We start from the raw sequence: 14,551 nt of genomic DNA on the forward strand, positions 1-14,551 counted from the left end.
AACATTCCTTTGTGGAAAGTTTGCTAATGATTATAATTCGAGGAAATGCATCTCTAGCATAGATAATTTTTCTGGACAAAAAGGAAGAGAATTTTTTTCTGCTACTCATTCAGAATGCTTAGAGCCTTATATCACTGACCTTAAGAACTTAACAACTAGTTGCTACAAATTTACATAAACAAGGCTCAGAAGAATGAATAGATATAATTAAGCAGTTGACCTGAGGAAAAGATTATTGTTTGGGGGAGAGAGGGAGGGAGGGAGGGAGAGGGAGAGGGAGATTTACATATACATGCATAAGGAAAGCAGATTGTTAAGTATTTGGAATCAAAACAGTTTTAACAGAAAATTTTCACAGATGCAAATATACACAAATGGAAATTGTTGGAAGAATTATCAACAGAATAATAGATCAATTAATTCATTGTATTTTATTTTTTTAAGATCTTCACTTTCATTTCAGTACTTTACAACCAGTTGCTCTTAGCAAACATAAAGAGCTTGACTGAAAAGTTCTATTAGAAAATCACAAAATTTCAGCACATTAAAATGTTCCTTTTCAAAATGCTTCTAAATTCTACAACATTGTTCTTTTGAGCTCTATATCAGTCTTTTTATATTTTTAATTGTCTTCTAAAAATTACAAGACAGAATAATTTACAGAAACTAATGATGCTAGGAAATGAAATGGATTGTCTAGTCATAAAGTTGCTTGGGTAAGAAAAGAGAGAAAGAGAATAGTATAATTCATTTATATTGTGGATGTCAGCAGATAAGAAAGGCTTCTATGGTCTGATAAAGAAAGAAAAAAATCATTTGAAAAGTTAAGGACAATTAATATTTTTAAATTAAAGGCATTATTCCAACAGAAGTAAGATGAAGTATTTTGGCTTAGAATTAAAAGCAACATAGCATGGCTAAATTTCAGGTTTTTGAACTCTTCAGGCATGAATTCAATTGATTGGTAAATTTCTGTTCTCAGCTGAGAATGCTAAAGAATAATAAACAATCAGAGGGGGATGTTTTCAAAACAGTTTTAGCAGGTGGGCTTTATATTGTAATTTCCTTGCTGAGCTTCAATAAATGATGCTTGAAATTGAACACTGACCAGTCTCTGTGACAGCTGACTTTTAACTTCTCCAGACCATTTCTTGTTGTCCTTCTCACCTAATATTGAGAGCAACTGATCTACAATGAGATACTTACTACCAATGTAGTGTTATGTTGGGTCTGAATTACTTCTATACCATTTTTATTGTTTGAAGCTTAAATCCCTGGATCTTACTAATCTTACTTCCCTACTTTATACCTTTTGCCTGATAGCCTGAAGATTATGATAAATACATCAAGCTAAAGTACAATTGCTAAAAAATCAAAGTGTGTTCTCTATCTAATCACAGCTTATATGGACAGACTCCTGTGAAAGTAGACATTAACGTCATTTTATTCTAATTGATTTAAGATGGAATTCTTTCCAGACAACTTGTCTGGACAAATTTATGGTTCATCCCTGACAATACAGAGCTGACCTAATTTCTGAATGTTCAGGAAAAAAAGTATTACACTTACAGTCACACAGACTTTTACTGGATTAATATCCAGTATTTCTCCTGAAATCTTGAAAATCTGCAAATAGTCTGCAATAGCCTACATGGACCAACAATTTGATTGGCTAGAAAACAGCTATCCCAATAACTTTAATTTATTTTAAATTTAAAACAGTATTACATGATATAAAACTACACATTAAACTTTGCTTTTATAAAACCATCTTGATTGGGTCATATCTAAGATTCCTATTTAGCTAATTTTCAATTCTCTGTGTTTTTTATTCATTTGTTAATATCTGTCGTACAAAAGTATATTGTAAATAAAATCCTGGAACTAAAATAGTTTGGGAGAGGAAAAGATCTTTAAAAATAAGGACAAATCAATCCTGTATGTTTTATTTATGCTCTTGATGCATTTTGAATAATTCTGTTTTAAAGGGAAGTTTAAAAATGTTACAAGGAAGATGGCCTTATTTCAGTCAAGTTAATCAATGAATTATTACTGATGTTGTTGCTTTTGGGAGGGGAAGGAGGTTGCAGATACTTAGTCCTAAATGAAATGATGATTTCTCTTTTCAGGAAACAAAAATGTGTTGTTGTAAAAATAGAGCAATCCCAAATCTCACCAACCATCCCAAACTATCAGTTATAAAATCTCTCTCGTAGGCATTTATTCATCAGATGATGATTAGATGATCCATGAAAATATATGCAATAATAAAATTAGTGTTTAAGATTTCACAATTCTTTCTCTTTCTCCTCTAAATGATTAATAGTTACCTCTTTGCAAATTATTTGATTTACTTTTTATGATACGATAATAATTCTCACTATACATAATTTGGAAATAAACTGGAAATACAACTATTCTCTTTGAAATCATAGTCATGTGTGCAAAATTTCTACCTAGTTCTCTCTGTGTTTCTGATCAGCAGAATGCATATTATATAAATACAGCTTTGTTATTTTGTATAAATCATTAACATCATCATTATTGCCACCATCACTGGCACTGTTTTCATATAGCCTAAATTCTAATACCCAGCTTCTTGATGTAGGAAAAACACTGAGAATTTAGACATGTTATTGTGGAGAACTAAATGAGTTCTTTAAAACATGAATGTTCATGCTCCCCTTAAATAAAACTGTCAGGATAGATTATGATAAAGTAATAAAAGCAAAAAATGATAGATATAAAACTAATAGCAATCAAATGGAAAAACAGCTAAAAGCAGCAGTTAAACAACAGTGCAGTTGATGAAAGATACAGGGCTTTGATAGATTAGAAAGCAAATCACAGTAATTTGATGATAAATCTACTGTGAGCCTTATGCTTTGTCTCAGTTATCAGTGACCATATAGTGTCATTTTACCACTAATATTTTTATTTCTTTCCAAATAGTGGAAATAAATAGGTTTCAATCGGCATGGAGTTTTATGCAACCACATATTTTCCTTTTGGTTTATTTTTTCTGTGTGCAATCAAGTGAGACTCAGAAGAATCAAACGAAAGCTAGGGGAGAAAGATATAATTTATGACCAGCAATTTAGCTGAAGTTACATTTTCTGGACTGAAGTGCAGAAGTGACATATTTTGCAACATTGTTGTGCACCTCATAAAGTTGCCTCCGGTGATATGGGTGACTATATAAATTTGATTAATATATAAATATACTAAATATAATACCATAAAAAGGGGGAAGCGTTAGTACAAGCAGTGCCGCCACGACAAGGCCCTTCCCCATAGGCACTGGTTATAGGGGGGAAAAAAGATACAAAAATGATATTTGGCTCCAGTGATACAGCAAAATCTGGTCTTATAATCTTTCTTTTGACAAATGTGGTATAAGCCAGTCTTCCTTCCTATGTAAAATTACCCAACTCCTACAGCAATTACCACTGGCACATAAATCATACATATGTTACTGTGGATACAATGGACAAGAACATAGGCCTGGTACTCCTACATGTACTCCTAATGTATGAAATTCAAGTAAAGCAGAATTGTGAAATCCATCCCAGTTCTTTTCTCTATCTGATTCTGATCAGAAAGTCTAGAGGGTTTCCTAAAGACTGCCCCCAAAATAGCACTTAGATAATTAAAAAGGAATGTGGTAGCTACGGTGCCCACAAATTAAACATTGTTTTTAATTTCAGTATAATGGCTTCAATCTTGCAGAAAGAATGGCAAGGTATTTTTAATGTCTTGCTTTTTTTTTTCTCTGTATGTATAATGTAGGTAAGGTTGTCAACATTATATATCAGGATAAGCAAAATAAGAACCAGTCATTCATTCTTCCCACATTCTGAACATTAGACACCATTTGGAATATGCAAGGAATTAGAAGAGCAAATATTTCCTACCAAGCAACCATGTTGCCAGAAACCCTGAGATAGATGAATCTGAAAACCTAAGCTAACCAGCAGAATGTGAAATGTGGTAAGCAAGCAGAACATCCAGAATTCCCAGGTTGAAATGAAACATGGCTTTCAAAAACATACTGTAAATATAGCTTGAATAAACTATGTGTTAAAGAAATCTAGGATCCTCTGGAAATTTATTAAGAGCTTCTCACTTAGAATAATGGTAGGACAAGCCTAAGAAACTCCTTAAATAGTGCTATTAATATTTATTCATACTACAGAAAACACTAGACCGTGTTGTCATTCAGGTCAGAATATATGTTAAATCTGATCTATATAAAGTGTTCTCTTATATAGTTCTCTCTCCCTCTCCCCCCCTCCTCTCTCTCTGCCTCTACCTAGGATCGAACTCACAGCTTCCTGATTGTATTTAATTATATATATATAATAAACTATATGATTCAATTTTTTCTGCAATATGTGACTGAACAGATAAAACAATATGTAAAATATTTCCTGAAGGTTAAAAAAAAAGAGGAAGAGAAAAAAAAAGCTAACTTAGAATAAGGATAAGTAATGACTATTACTTAGATCTTCCTTGAGTGATTTAGCTATTCTACTGCCTTTGATGGAATTGTTTCACAATATGAGGGTATTAAACTCGGAAGTCTAGTTTTAAAAATAGTCTGCTTATAAGAGAGCAATTACTATTCTAATCATTTTATTGTAAAATTGACTGTATGAAGTCACGATACTAATATAGGTTCATTTATCATATTTTAAGAGGACTTAATATACATTTTAATAATATATGTCTTTATATATATATAGAAGACTCAACAGAATATATAAACATATCAGTTCAAAAAACCCACAAAACTCTACATTGATTATGTGCTGTCTAATCAATGTCGATTCATAGCAACCACATACCTCTTTTATTTCTGACCAATTAACTTAACCATAAAAAGATAAAAATACACATATAAAACAAATCTGTAAATGCAGATATAGATATATTTGGAACCTACCGCTGCAGTTCTGTCCACTTCACAACGGCTGCTTAAAATAAAACAGGCCTCCGCATTATCCATTCTAAAAATCAGAAAGTTTAGGGGGGAAAATTAGGAAACTGCTTTTAACATACCCAGGAAACTTCTAAAGATAGTTTAAATAAGTGCTTGCTTTAAATGTAAACTTTAGGCCAAATTAAAAAAAAATTTTTTTTCACTTTTTAAAGAGAAAGTAAATCATATTAAACAAAATATATACTTCTTTTAAAAATACATTACATAAATATAAAAATAAGGCATCAAATTTAAACAGAAATTATACAGCTGTATTTTTCTCATTCTAGATCAGAGTAAAATTCCTATATTAGACCATGTGATATGATGTGCATCAACTAAAAAAAAAAAAAAGGAAGCAAAATTGGGGCTATTCCCTGCAATGGTATTTTTGTCAACCAGAATATATTTTAAACTCATCTATTCTGCATATCACAATGTGGATTCCATCAGCTAAGTTTGTAATGTACAGATGAAACTCGAAAAATTAGAATATCGTGCAAAAGTTCATTTATTTCAGTAATGCAACTTAAAAGGTGAAACTAATATACGAGATAGACTCATTACATGCAAAGCGAGATAGTTCAAGACTTGATTTGTCATAATTTTGATGATTATGGCTTACAGCTCATGAAAACCCCAAATTCACAATCTCAGAAAATTAGAATATTACATGAAATCAATAAAACAAGGATTGTACATAGAACAATATCGTACCTCTGAAAAGTATAAGCATGCATATGTACTCAGTACTTGGTTTGGGCCCCTTTTGCATCAATTACTGCCTCAATGCGGTGTGGCATGGATGCTATCAGCCTGTGGCACTGCTGAGGTGTTATGGAAGACCAGGATGCTTCAATAGCGGCCTTCAGCTCTTCTGCGTTGTTTGGTCTCATGTCTCTCATCTTTCTCTTGGCAATGCCCTATAGATTCTCTATGGGGTTCAGGTCAGGTGAGTTTGCTGGCCAATCAAGCACAGTAATCCCATGGTCATTGAACCAGGTTTTGGTACTTTTGGCAGTGTGGGCAGGTGCCAAGTCCTGCTGGAAAATGAAGTCAGCATCCCCATAAAGCTCGTCTGCGGAAAGCAGCATGAAGTGCTCCAAAATCTCCTGGTAGACAGCTGCGTTGACCCTGGACTTAATGAAGCACAGTGGACCAACACCAACATGACATAGCTCCCCAAATAAACACAGACTGTGGAAACTTCACACTGGACTTCAAGCATCTTGCAGTGTGTGCCTCTCCATTCTTCCTCCAGACTCTGGGTCCTTGGTTTCCAAATGAGATGCAAAAGTTGCTTGCATCAGAAAAGTGGACTTTGGACCACTGAGCAACAGACCAGTTCTTTTTTTCTTTAGCCCAGATAAGACACTTCTGACGTTGTTTGTTGTTCAGGAGCGGCTTGACGAGGAATACGACATTTGAAGCCCATGTCCAGGATCCGTCTGTGTATGGTGGCTCTTGATGCACTGACTCCAGCCTCTGTCCACTCCTTGTGAAAGTCCCCAACACTTTTGAATGGCCTTTCCTGACAATCCTCTCCAGGCTGCAATCATCCCTGCTGCTTGTGCACCTTTTTCTTCCACACTTTTCCCTTCCACATAACTTTCTATTAATGTGCTTTGATACAGCACTTTGGGAACATCCAACTTCTTTTGCAATTACCTTTTGAGGCTTTCCCTCCTTATGGAGGGTGTCAATGATGGTTTTCTGCACAACTGTCAGGTCAGCAGTCTTTCCCATGATTGTGATTCCTACTGAACCAGACTGAGAGACCATTTAAAGGCTCAGGAACCCTTTGCAGGTGTTATGGCTTAATTAGCTGATTAGAGTGGTACACTTTGACCCTAGAATATTGAACCTTTTCACAATATTCTAATTTTCTGAGATTGTGAATTTGGGGTTTTCATGAGCTGTAAGCCATAATCATAAAAATTATGACAAATCAAGGCTTGAACTATCTCACTTTGCATGTAATGAGTCTATCTCATATATTAGTTTCACCTTTTAAGTTGCATTACTGAAATAAATGAACTTTTGCACAATATTCTAATTTTTCGAGTTTCACCTGTATGTAACAGCATTCCAGATTTTGAGACATGAAAACAAGATTTGCATTCATATGCAATGACACATAAGAAATATGTGTAAAGTCACTTTTTGAAAAAAGTTATAGTATACAATGCTTGTTCCATTGAACAGAAATGATTTGTTAATATTGTTGATTTGGAACAAATCCATAAACCAACCTACCTACCCGCCTACCTTCCTTCCTTCCCTCCCTCCCTCATGGCAACTTACTGTATATATTATACCTTAACAACAGATACATGAACCAGATTTAAATTGATTTACAAATACTTAATTCTACATTACAAAAAACTGTAAAATTATTTATTATCACTTGAACCAGGAGCCTGGTTTAGCTCAACAGACAGAAGCACTGTAATTTAACACCAGCTGTCTGCAATTAAAGTAAGATCGAATCTCACCAGGCTCAAAGTTGACTCAGCCTTCCATCCTTTCTAAGGTAGGTAAAGTTTGTGGGGGCAATAAGCTGACTTTGTATAAATATACAAAAGTATGAAGGCTATTGCTTAACGCACTGTAAGTCGCCCTGAGTCTCCGGAGAAGGGCAGCATATAAATCAAATAAAAATAAAATAAATAAATAAAAATAAAGTTGGTACATGAGCTGTCTTGGAGCCACTTTGGTCGTTTCAATGAAGAATTATAGAAAGCACATTTACCAGCCTTCTCGCTGTGTTCTGTTCTTTACTCAGAACTATATTTAGGGCCATTACAGAAATCCAGAGGCTTTTTATTTATTTAAACTACAGTACAAGGGGTAGGAGTTTCAGGACAATTGGCAAGTAAAGGACTGAATAATGGAGTAAGGCAAAGGGTTCTGGAAATTACTAGTTTAACCAAAAAATAAAGGAAATAAAGGCATTAAAGAAAAAGGGGACTGAACATAGGAAGTCTAACCCATTATCTTAAATGTTGCTATATACTGCACACAAAATGGGTAACAGGCAAAATCAGATGGATCATGGTATCAAGACAAGTATAACATAATAGGGATTATAGAAACATAGTAGGATGAGTTCCAGCAGTGGAATAAATTTTTAATGGGTAAGCTAGCTTCAAAGTAAAGGGCAACACACGAAAATTTGTCATAGATTTATATATTAACCTCTATGAACAGAAGTCCACTGATCTGATGTGGAAACCACTTAGGTTAAGATAAAAGGATGATGTAACAGAAGAACTCACTTGTTAAGAATTTACTACAGACCACCAAATAAATCAAATTAAAACAGATAAAGGAATCCTCAAAAAAACCCCAAAACAGGTGTGATGGGGATACTTCAACTACCCTGTCATTTATTGGGAGACTAATTTTGCCATAAACAAGTCAGAATATTTGATTGTATTGGTAATAATTTTCTCCTTCAAACAGACTCTGTTAAGTAAACAGAGCATCTGCTATCTTGGATTTGGTCCTTACTAATAAGAAGAGCTGACTGAAGATATTAAATCTGAAAGAACTTTTGGTGCAAGTAACCATGTTGTTAAAAATTTTTTAACAAAAGACCTAGTAAAAAATAAACCATGGCTAACAGAAAGAACAATTTGAATAAAATAAAATAAAATAGAGAAAATGTCACAGGGAGAAACACTTAAAGCCAAACATGCTGCTGTAACCAGCTGGGATTTCTTAAAATGAAGTTAAGAATAGTGCAATTTCAAACAATATCAATGAGAAAGAAAATTTAGGAGATGTTGTCAACCCCTCAAGGTAAGCCACGTGAAGACTACATTTTATTGATATTGATCAATTTGAACAGAATCTTGAAAGGCTGAGTTTTTCCCGCCTACCATCTTATACTCTTAATGAATTAGGAACAAGTCAGTATTAGCTTCTTTCTCACAGCTTCCGTTTCCTGGTCTTAAGGTATGTTTTCACAATAGTCATCTCTGCCTTATTTCTTTAATATTCTAAGATATTTTTCTAGGGAATTTAAAGACATCCTTACTGAATTGTACCTTCCTTTATTATATTTAATCCCAGTGTATGCTATTCAAGATTTTATATCCTTTGAATGTAAAAACAGAAGTAGAAGTTGTGGTTATCTGTTTTCTTGTGATCATCTGTTAAGATTTGTCTATTTCGAGTAAGAAGTGAGCCAACCCAGCTAAAGACCCTTTTCAATAATCTTTGAGTAATTCTGGAGAACTGAAGAGAAGCAAAGGGACATATTTTTTAAAGTGTACTCAAGAGAAACAATCCCAGGAATTATAGACCAATGAGGCTCACCATCAATACCTGGAAAGATGTTAGAGCAGATAATAAAGCAGGCCACTTATAACCATCTTGAAGACAATGTAGGGATTGCTAAAAGTCAACATGGTTTCATCAAAAATATAGAGCATGAGACAGACCTTATTTCTTTCTTTGACAAGGTTATTTCTTTAGTGGACAAAAGAAATGCTGTGAATATAAACTCTCAATTTCAGTAAAGCTTCTGATAATCTTTCATATGTCAGTCTCATTTCTAAAAGCTTTTAAAAGTGGTTTCTATGGCACTACAGTAAGTTAGTAACTTACTAACTTGGATGTACAAAAAGGTACATCCAAACTTCATAAGATTTATATGCCAACCATCTCACACACAGTAGACAACACAGTATCAACAGTAGAGACCTTCAAATTTCTAGGTTCTACCATATCTCACGACCTAAAATGGACACCCAACATCAAAAACGTCATCAAAAAAGCACAACAAAGAATGTTCTTTCTGCGCCAACTCAGAAAGCTCAAACTGCCCAAAGAGCTGCTGATACAGTTCTACAGAGGAACTATTGAGTCTGTCATCTGCACCTCTATAACTGTCTGGTTTGGTTCCTCAACCCAAAAAGACAGACACAAACTTTAATGGATAATTAAAATTGCAGAAAAAACAATTGCTACCAACCTGCCTTTCATTAAGGACCTGTATACTGCATGAGTCAAAAAGAGGGCTGTGAAAATATTTACAGACCCCTCGCATCCTGGACATAAACTGTTTCAACTCCTACCCTCAAAACAACGCTATAGAGCACTGCACACCAAAACAACTAGACACAAGAACAGTTTTTTCCTGAATGCCATCTCTTTGCTAAACAAATATTTCCCTCAACACTGTAAAACTAGTTACTAAGTCTGCATTACTATTAATCTTCTCATCATTCTTATCACCCATCTCCTCCCGCTTATGACTGTATGACTGTAACCTTGTTGCTGGTATCCTTAAGATTTACATTGTCTGTTTCCCTATTACTATCATTAAGCGTTGTACCTTATGATTCTTGACGAATGTATCTTTTCTTTTATGTACTTCGAGAGTGTATGCACCAAGAAAAATTCCTTGTGTGTCCAATCACACTTGGCCAATAAAGAATTCTATTATATTAACCCTGGCTAACTAACAACCAAAAAAAATCACTACAAATATATTTTTAAAAAGTTCATCCGTTTTTTAAAAAAACAACTATCACACTCTTGCCAAGGAGCCATAATAATCCAATCTCAAAATACACGTATGCTGGGTTCAACCCCAATGCCAGCCCAGCAACTAGAGGATGAGCCAAGTCTTCATAGCTTTCCAAAAGGCTAAGAAGATGCCTCCAATCTCAAGGCAGGCCATTAGGCAGGCACTTCTATCGAAAAGACATGTATCCTAGGTCCCCCAGATAAGACTGTTTAATAGAGGGGATGTGGAACATATCACAGGCAGATACCCTCAGGGACAGGTAATTTTGCAAATCTTTAAGACTGCGGGGTTATCCTACCTTGTTTCATCCACCAGTTATCCCCTCATTAAAATATAAAGCAAAAAATCATCATAACCTGTGGTGGCAAAGTTAACAGCATTTCCTCCAGCTCAATTATGTTGAATCTGAAGCAGCTCTCTGCCTTTTTATTGCTCTTTTCTATGGAATTATCAAACACGAAATTACCTCCTTTACTTGACAAAAAGGAAATATATGATTTAAAATTATCATGGTGTTATTTTAACAAAAGATGAACTTGAGTCCCTTATATACCTTGTTTTTCAAAGGGGTTAAAAAAGAAGAGTATACAAACTGAGATGCTGAGGAACAAAAAAACTCAGTGTTTTATTTTTTAAGTTAGTATAGCCAAAACATACTAAACACTTCATTTACTAGAAAGATTATTAGAGAATGTGATTATAAGATGCTCATTATAAAAAGAGAGAAGCTCACTGCTGCTTAGCAACTACTACTACATTTCTTACAATATGGTCTATTAAATTCCTACATTTATGCTGTGTTTCTTAAAAATGGTCTTTTAAACTGCTTCCTATAGTGTTTAAAAATGATAAAAGTACATTCAATTACATAATTTGTAAGGAGAAATATACATTTTAATGGTTGCTTTGCTTTGAATTTACTAAGGCTAAATAATACTGCAGGTATGTTTAAATGACAGTTTTAAAAAAAATCACATTTACTATCTAACTCAGAGAAAATCACAAGATTCTTTTTAGCAAAATAGGGTATCAATCCATGCATGTTTATTAGTGATTGAAAATAAATTATCGCAATCACTAATAAACAGGCAGGGACAGATCCCCTAATTTACATTTAAAATTGGAAATGTTTTGAATTTTTTTATTTCTTATTTAATGATTTATTCATTAAATGGCATATAATACAGGTAGTCCTTGACTTGCAACCACAATTCAGCCCACAATTTCCATTGCTAACCAAAGCAGTTAAATGTGTTTTGCTACATTTTATGATTTTTTTTATCACAGTTAAGTGAATTACTGAAGTTGTTAAGTAAATCATGTGGTTATTAATGAATCTGGCTTCCGCCATTGCTTGTTGGAAGTCAGCTGGGAAAATCACACATGGTGATGACATGATCCCAAAACAGTGCAATTATCAAAAATACATGCTAGTTGTCATGAGCTCAAATTTAGATCATGTGATCATGGGGATGTTGCAACAGTAGTAAGTGTGAAAAACAGCCGTAAATCACATTTTTCAGTGTCATTGTAACTTCAAATGGTCACTAAATAAATGGTTGTAAATTTAGGACTACCTGTATTATTTCTTTTGAAAATTTGTATTCCTGTATTATTATTATTTTTATTATTTATTATTAATCCAATTTATATGCCTCTCTTCTCCGTAGACTCAGGGCGGCTTACAGTGCATTATAGCAATAGCCTGCATACTTTTATGTATATACCTGCTTATTAGGACTTTTGGCCCCCCCAAGTGGTGTTGTTCTATACAAAGCTGGCTTATTGCCCCCACAATCTGCATCCTCAATTTACCTACCTCGAAAGGATGGAAGGCTGAGTCAACCTTGAGCCTGGTGAGATTTGAACTCGCACTAATTGCAGGCAGCTGGCAGCTAAGTGCTAGCACTTAACAGTACTTAGTTCGCTGCACCACCAAGGCTCTTTTCTACACCATTTTTAAAAACAATCAAGAATCATTGGGAGTTGGGAATCAAATAGGTTTCATAAATAAATAAATATCCATTCTTAATAGGAAAACAAACATCTATTTTATAAGAACTAATTATGCAAAATGATTATGTATTACTCCCATATACTCAAGCAGCTGCAATCCCATAACTATATATCTAGGAGTAAGTTTCACTGAAGATTACTTCAGAGTAAAATATAGAAGATTGCACCACAGGAAATTTTGCAGCTCCTAAACTTGGAAATCCTGGAAGTCATAAGAATTAAGTGATACAAATTATAAAATAATACTTAACATGGTTATTGCAATGCTGGTTTTGTTTCAAATGGGTTCCTATCTTCATTATTCCATAATTTATTTTTAAAATCATTAATAAATATTAAAGCAGTGGCCAGGCTGTTGTTAAAATCAAATAGTATAGGTCAGGGGTGTCAAACTCACGTCGTCACATTGTGATCATGTGACATATCGGGACTTTTTTCACCTTCGCTAAACCAGCGGTATGGGTGGCCAGCATGTGACCCATCTGGCCTGCGGACCATGAGTTTGACACCCTTGGTGTAGTTAAAGCTAAAAATGATTGAAGATTAAAAGGAAATGAAATTATGGAAATGCTTAATCCATCTGCATGGATTAAGTCTTTCACATAGATTTTAAGAATTCTTTAAAATCAAAATATAACTTCACAATTAATAGAGATGAATGCCAAAAAGAGCCTATTTGGTCTACCAGGTTAAAAAGCATGAGCCTGTGAGTTCTAGCCCTTTCTTAGGCATGAAAGCTGGCTGGGTGATTTTGCACCAGTCATGTTCTCTATCAGCATAAACCACCTCATAGGGTTGCTGTTGTGGGGGAAAAATTATGAGATGGGTGGCATATAAATGTAATAAATAAATAAAATATTAAATACGTTTGTGCCTCCATTTTTTTTTAATGAAAATAATCGAGGGATATAAACAAAACAGATAAATGAAGTAAAATGAGAAATCTATGAATCAAATCCGCCCATACTACATATCATGGTCCCACAGGGACTCAAATATTTTAAATTATTTTTTGTTTTTTTTTAATGGAAAATGTAAATAAAGATTATTTTTTTAAAAATAAATAAATAAATTTGGCACTGTCCGAGAATGGACAGGAAGGCAGAGTCCATATCGAAAAAAGATACTGAATTACTAGCTTATATTGAGACTCTCCTTTGTTATGACAAAAAATCTTGGTGCACAAAATGGGATTAAGGAAAACAACATAGTGAAACTTTAATGAATGCTTGCCCCAAGGTGTTTCAAAGAAAGTGTAAACTTTTAATAAAAATATAGCTTGAAGCATTGGAGACAGAGTTATATGAACGCCGATCAATTCTGTTCAGAAGTAAATTTCCAAAATAGTTGGAAGGAAGAACACAGCTGATAAGAAGCACACAAAGAAATGTTTTTAATTAAATATCTGTTTAGCATTAGTTGTTTATTTATCTGTTAAATTTAAGGACTGCCCATCTCCCTCTGTGACCCTGGACAGTTTATATCTAAAAGCATGTAACAAATGTTCTCTGGGATATCCAGGAAATTTGAAAAAAAGGGTCTTTTAGTGAATTAGTTTTATGGTAAGATCATAAGTAACCAATATATTCTTTTAAGATCCTTATCCATTGTTTGGTACCTACTTAGCTCTCAGGAGATCTTGATCCTTCAGTGCTGAACCTTGCAAGTAGATGACTCTTTGGGACCACATGGGAATTTGAAGCACTCTTCGAACCTGAACATCCATCTCAGTGGGACACAATATAACCACATAGTAGTCCTATAAAAATGCACGTTGTAAGAATCAAAAAGAACTAGAAGAAATATTACATGGTTATATTTCATGGATATTTTCCATTTAAAATTTGGAAAAACTTAAGAGTTGAGAGAAGGATAGTTGAAGGATAATTTATTTTTTAACATTTCTAAAGAAGAAAAATGTTCCTGCTATTTATTTCAATAATGATTATATTGATGCCAAAGTTGCTCTGCCAGATATCAACCTGTAATGCTTAGCCTCATGGAGAGATGAGTTT

General features: G+C 34.0%; 1 protein-coding gene across 3 annotated transcripts in view; it reads right to left on the minus strand.

Moving 5' to 3' along the window:
- KCNT2 (potassium sodium-activated channel subfamily T member 2) overlaps nucleotides 1–14,551 on the minus strand; it is a 239,178-nt gene that overhangs the window by 77,302 nt on the left and 147,325 nt on the right. For all 3 annotated transcript variants that reach the window (XM_070939305.1, XM_070939304.1, XM_070939303.1), the window contains exons 11-12: nucleotides 14,159–14,295; nucleotides 4,946–5,009 (exon numbers count right to left, since the gene is read on the minus strand). In XM_070939305.1, coding sequence (XP_070795406.1) covers nucleotides 4,946–5,009; nucleotides 14,159–14,295 — 201 coding nt within the window. The remainder of the gene's footprint in view (nucleotides 1–4,945; nucleotides 5,010–14,158; nucleotides 14,296–14,551) is intronic.

The sequence above is a fragment of the Pituophis catenifer genome, unplaced genomic scaffold (assembly GCF_029215685.1).
Source record: "Pituophis catenifer annectens isolate HBS135680 unplaced genomic scaffold, rPitCat1.0.hap2 SCAF_3, whole genome shotgun sequence".
In the NCBI taxonomy this organism is placed as follows: Eukaryota; Metazoa; Chordata; class Lepidosauria; order Squamata; family Colubridae; genus Pituophis; species Pituophis catenifer.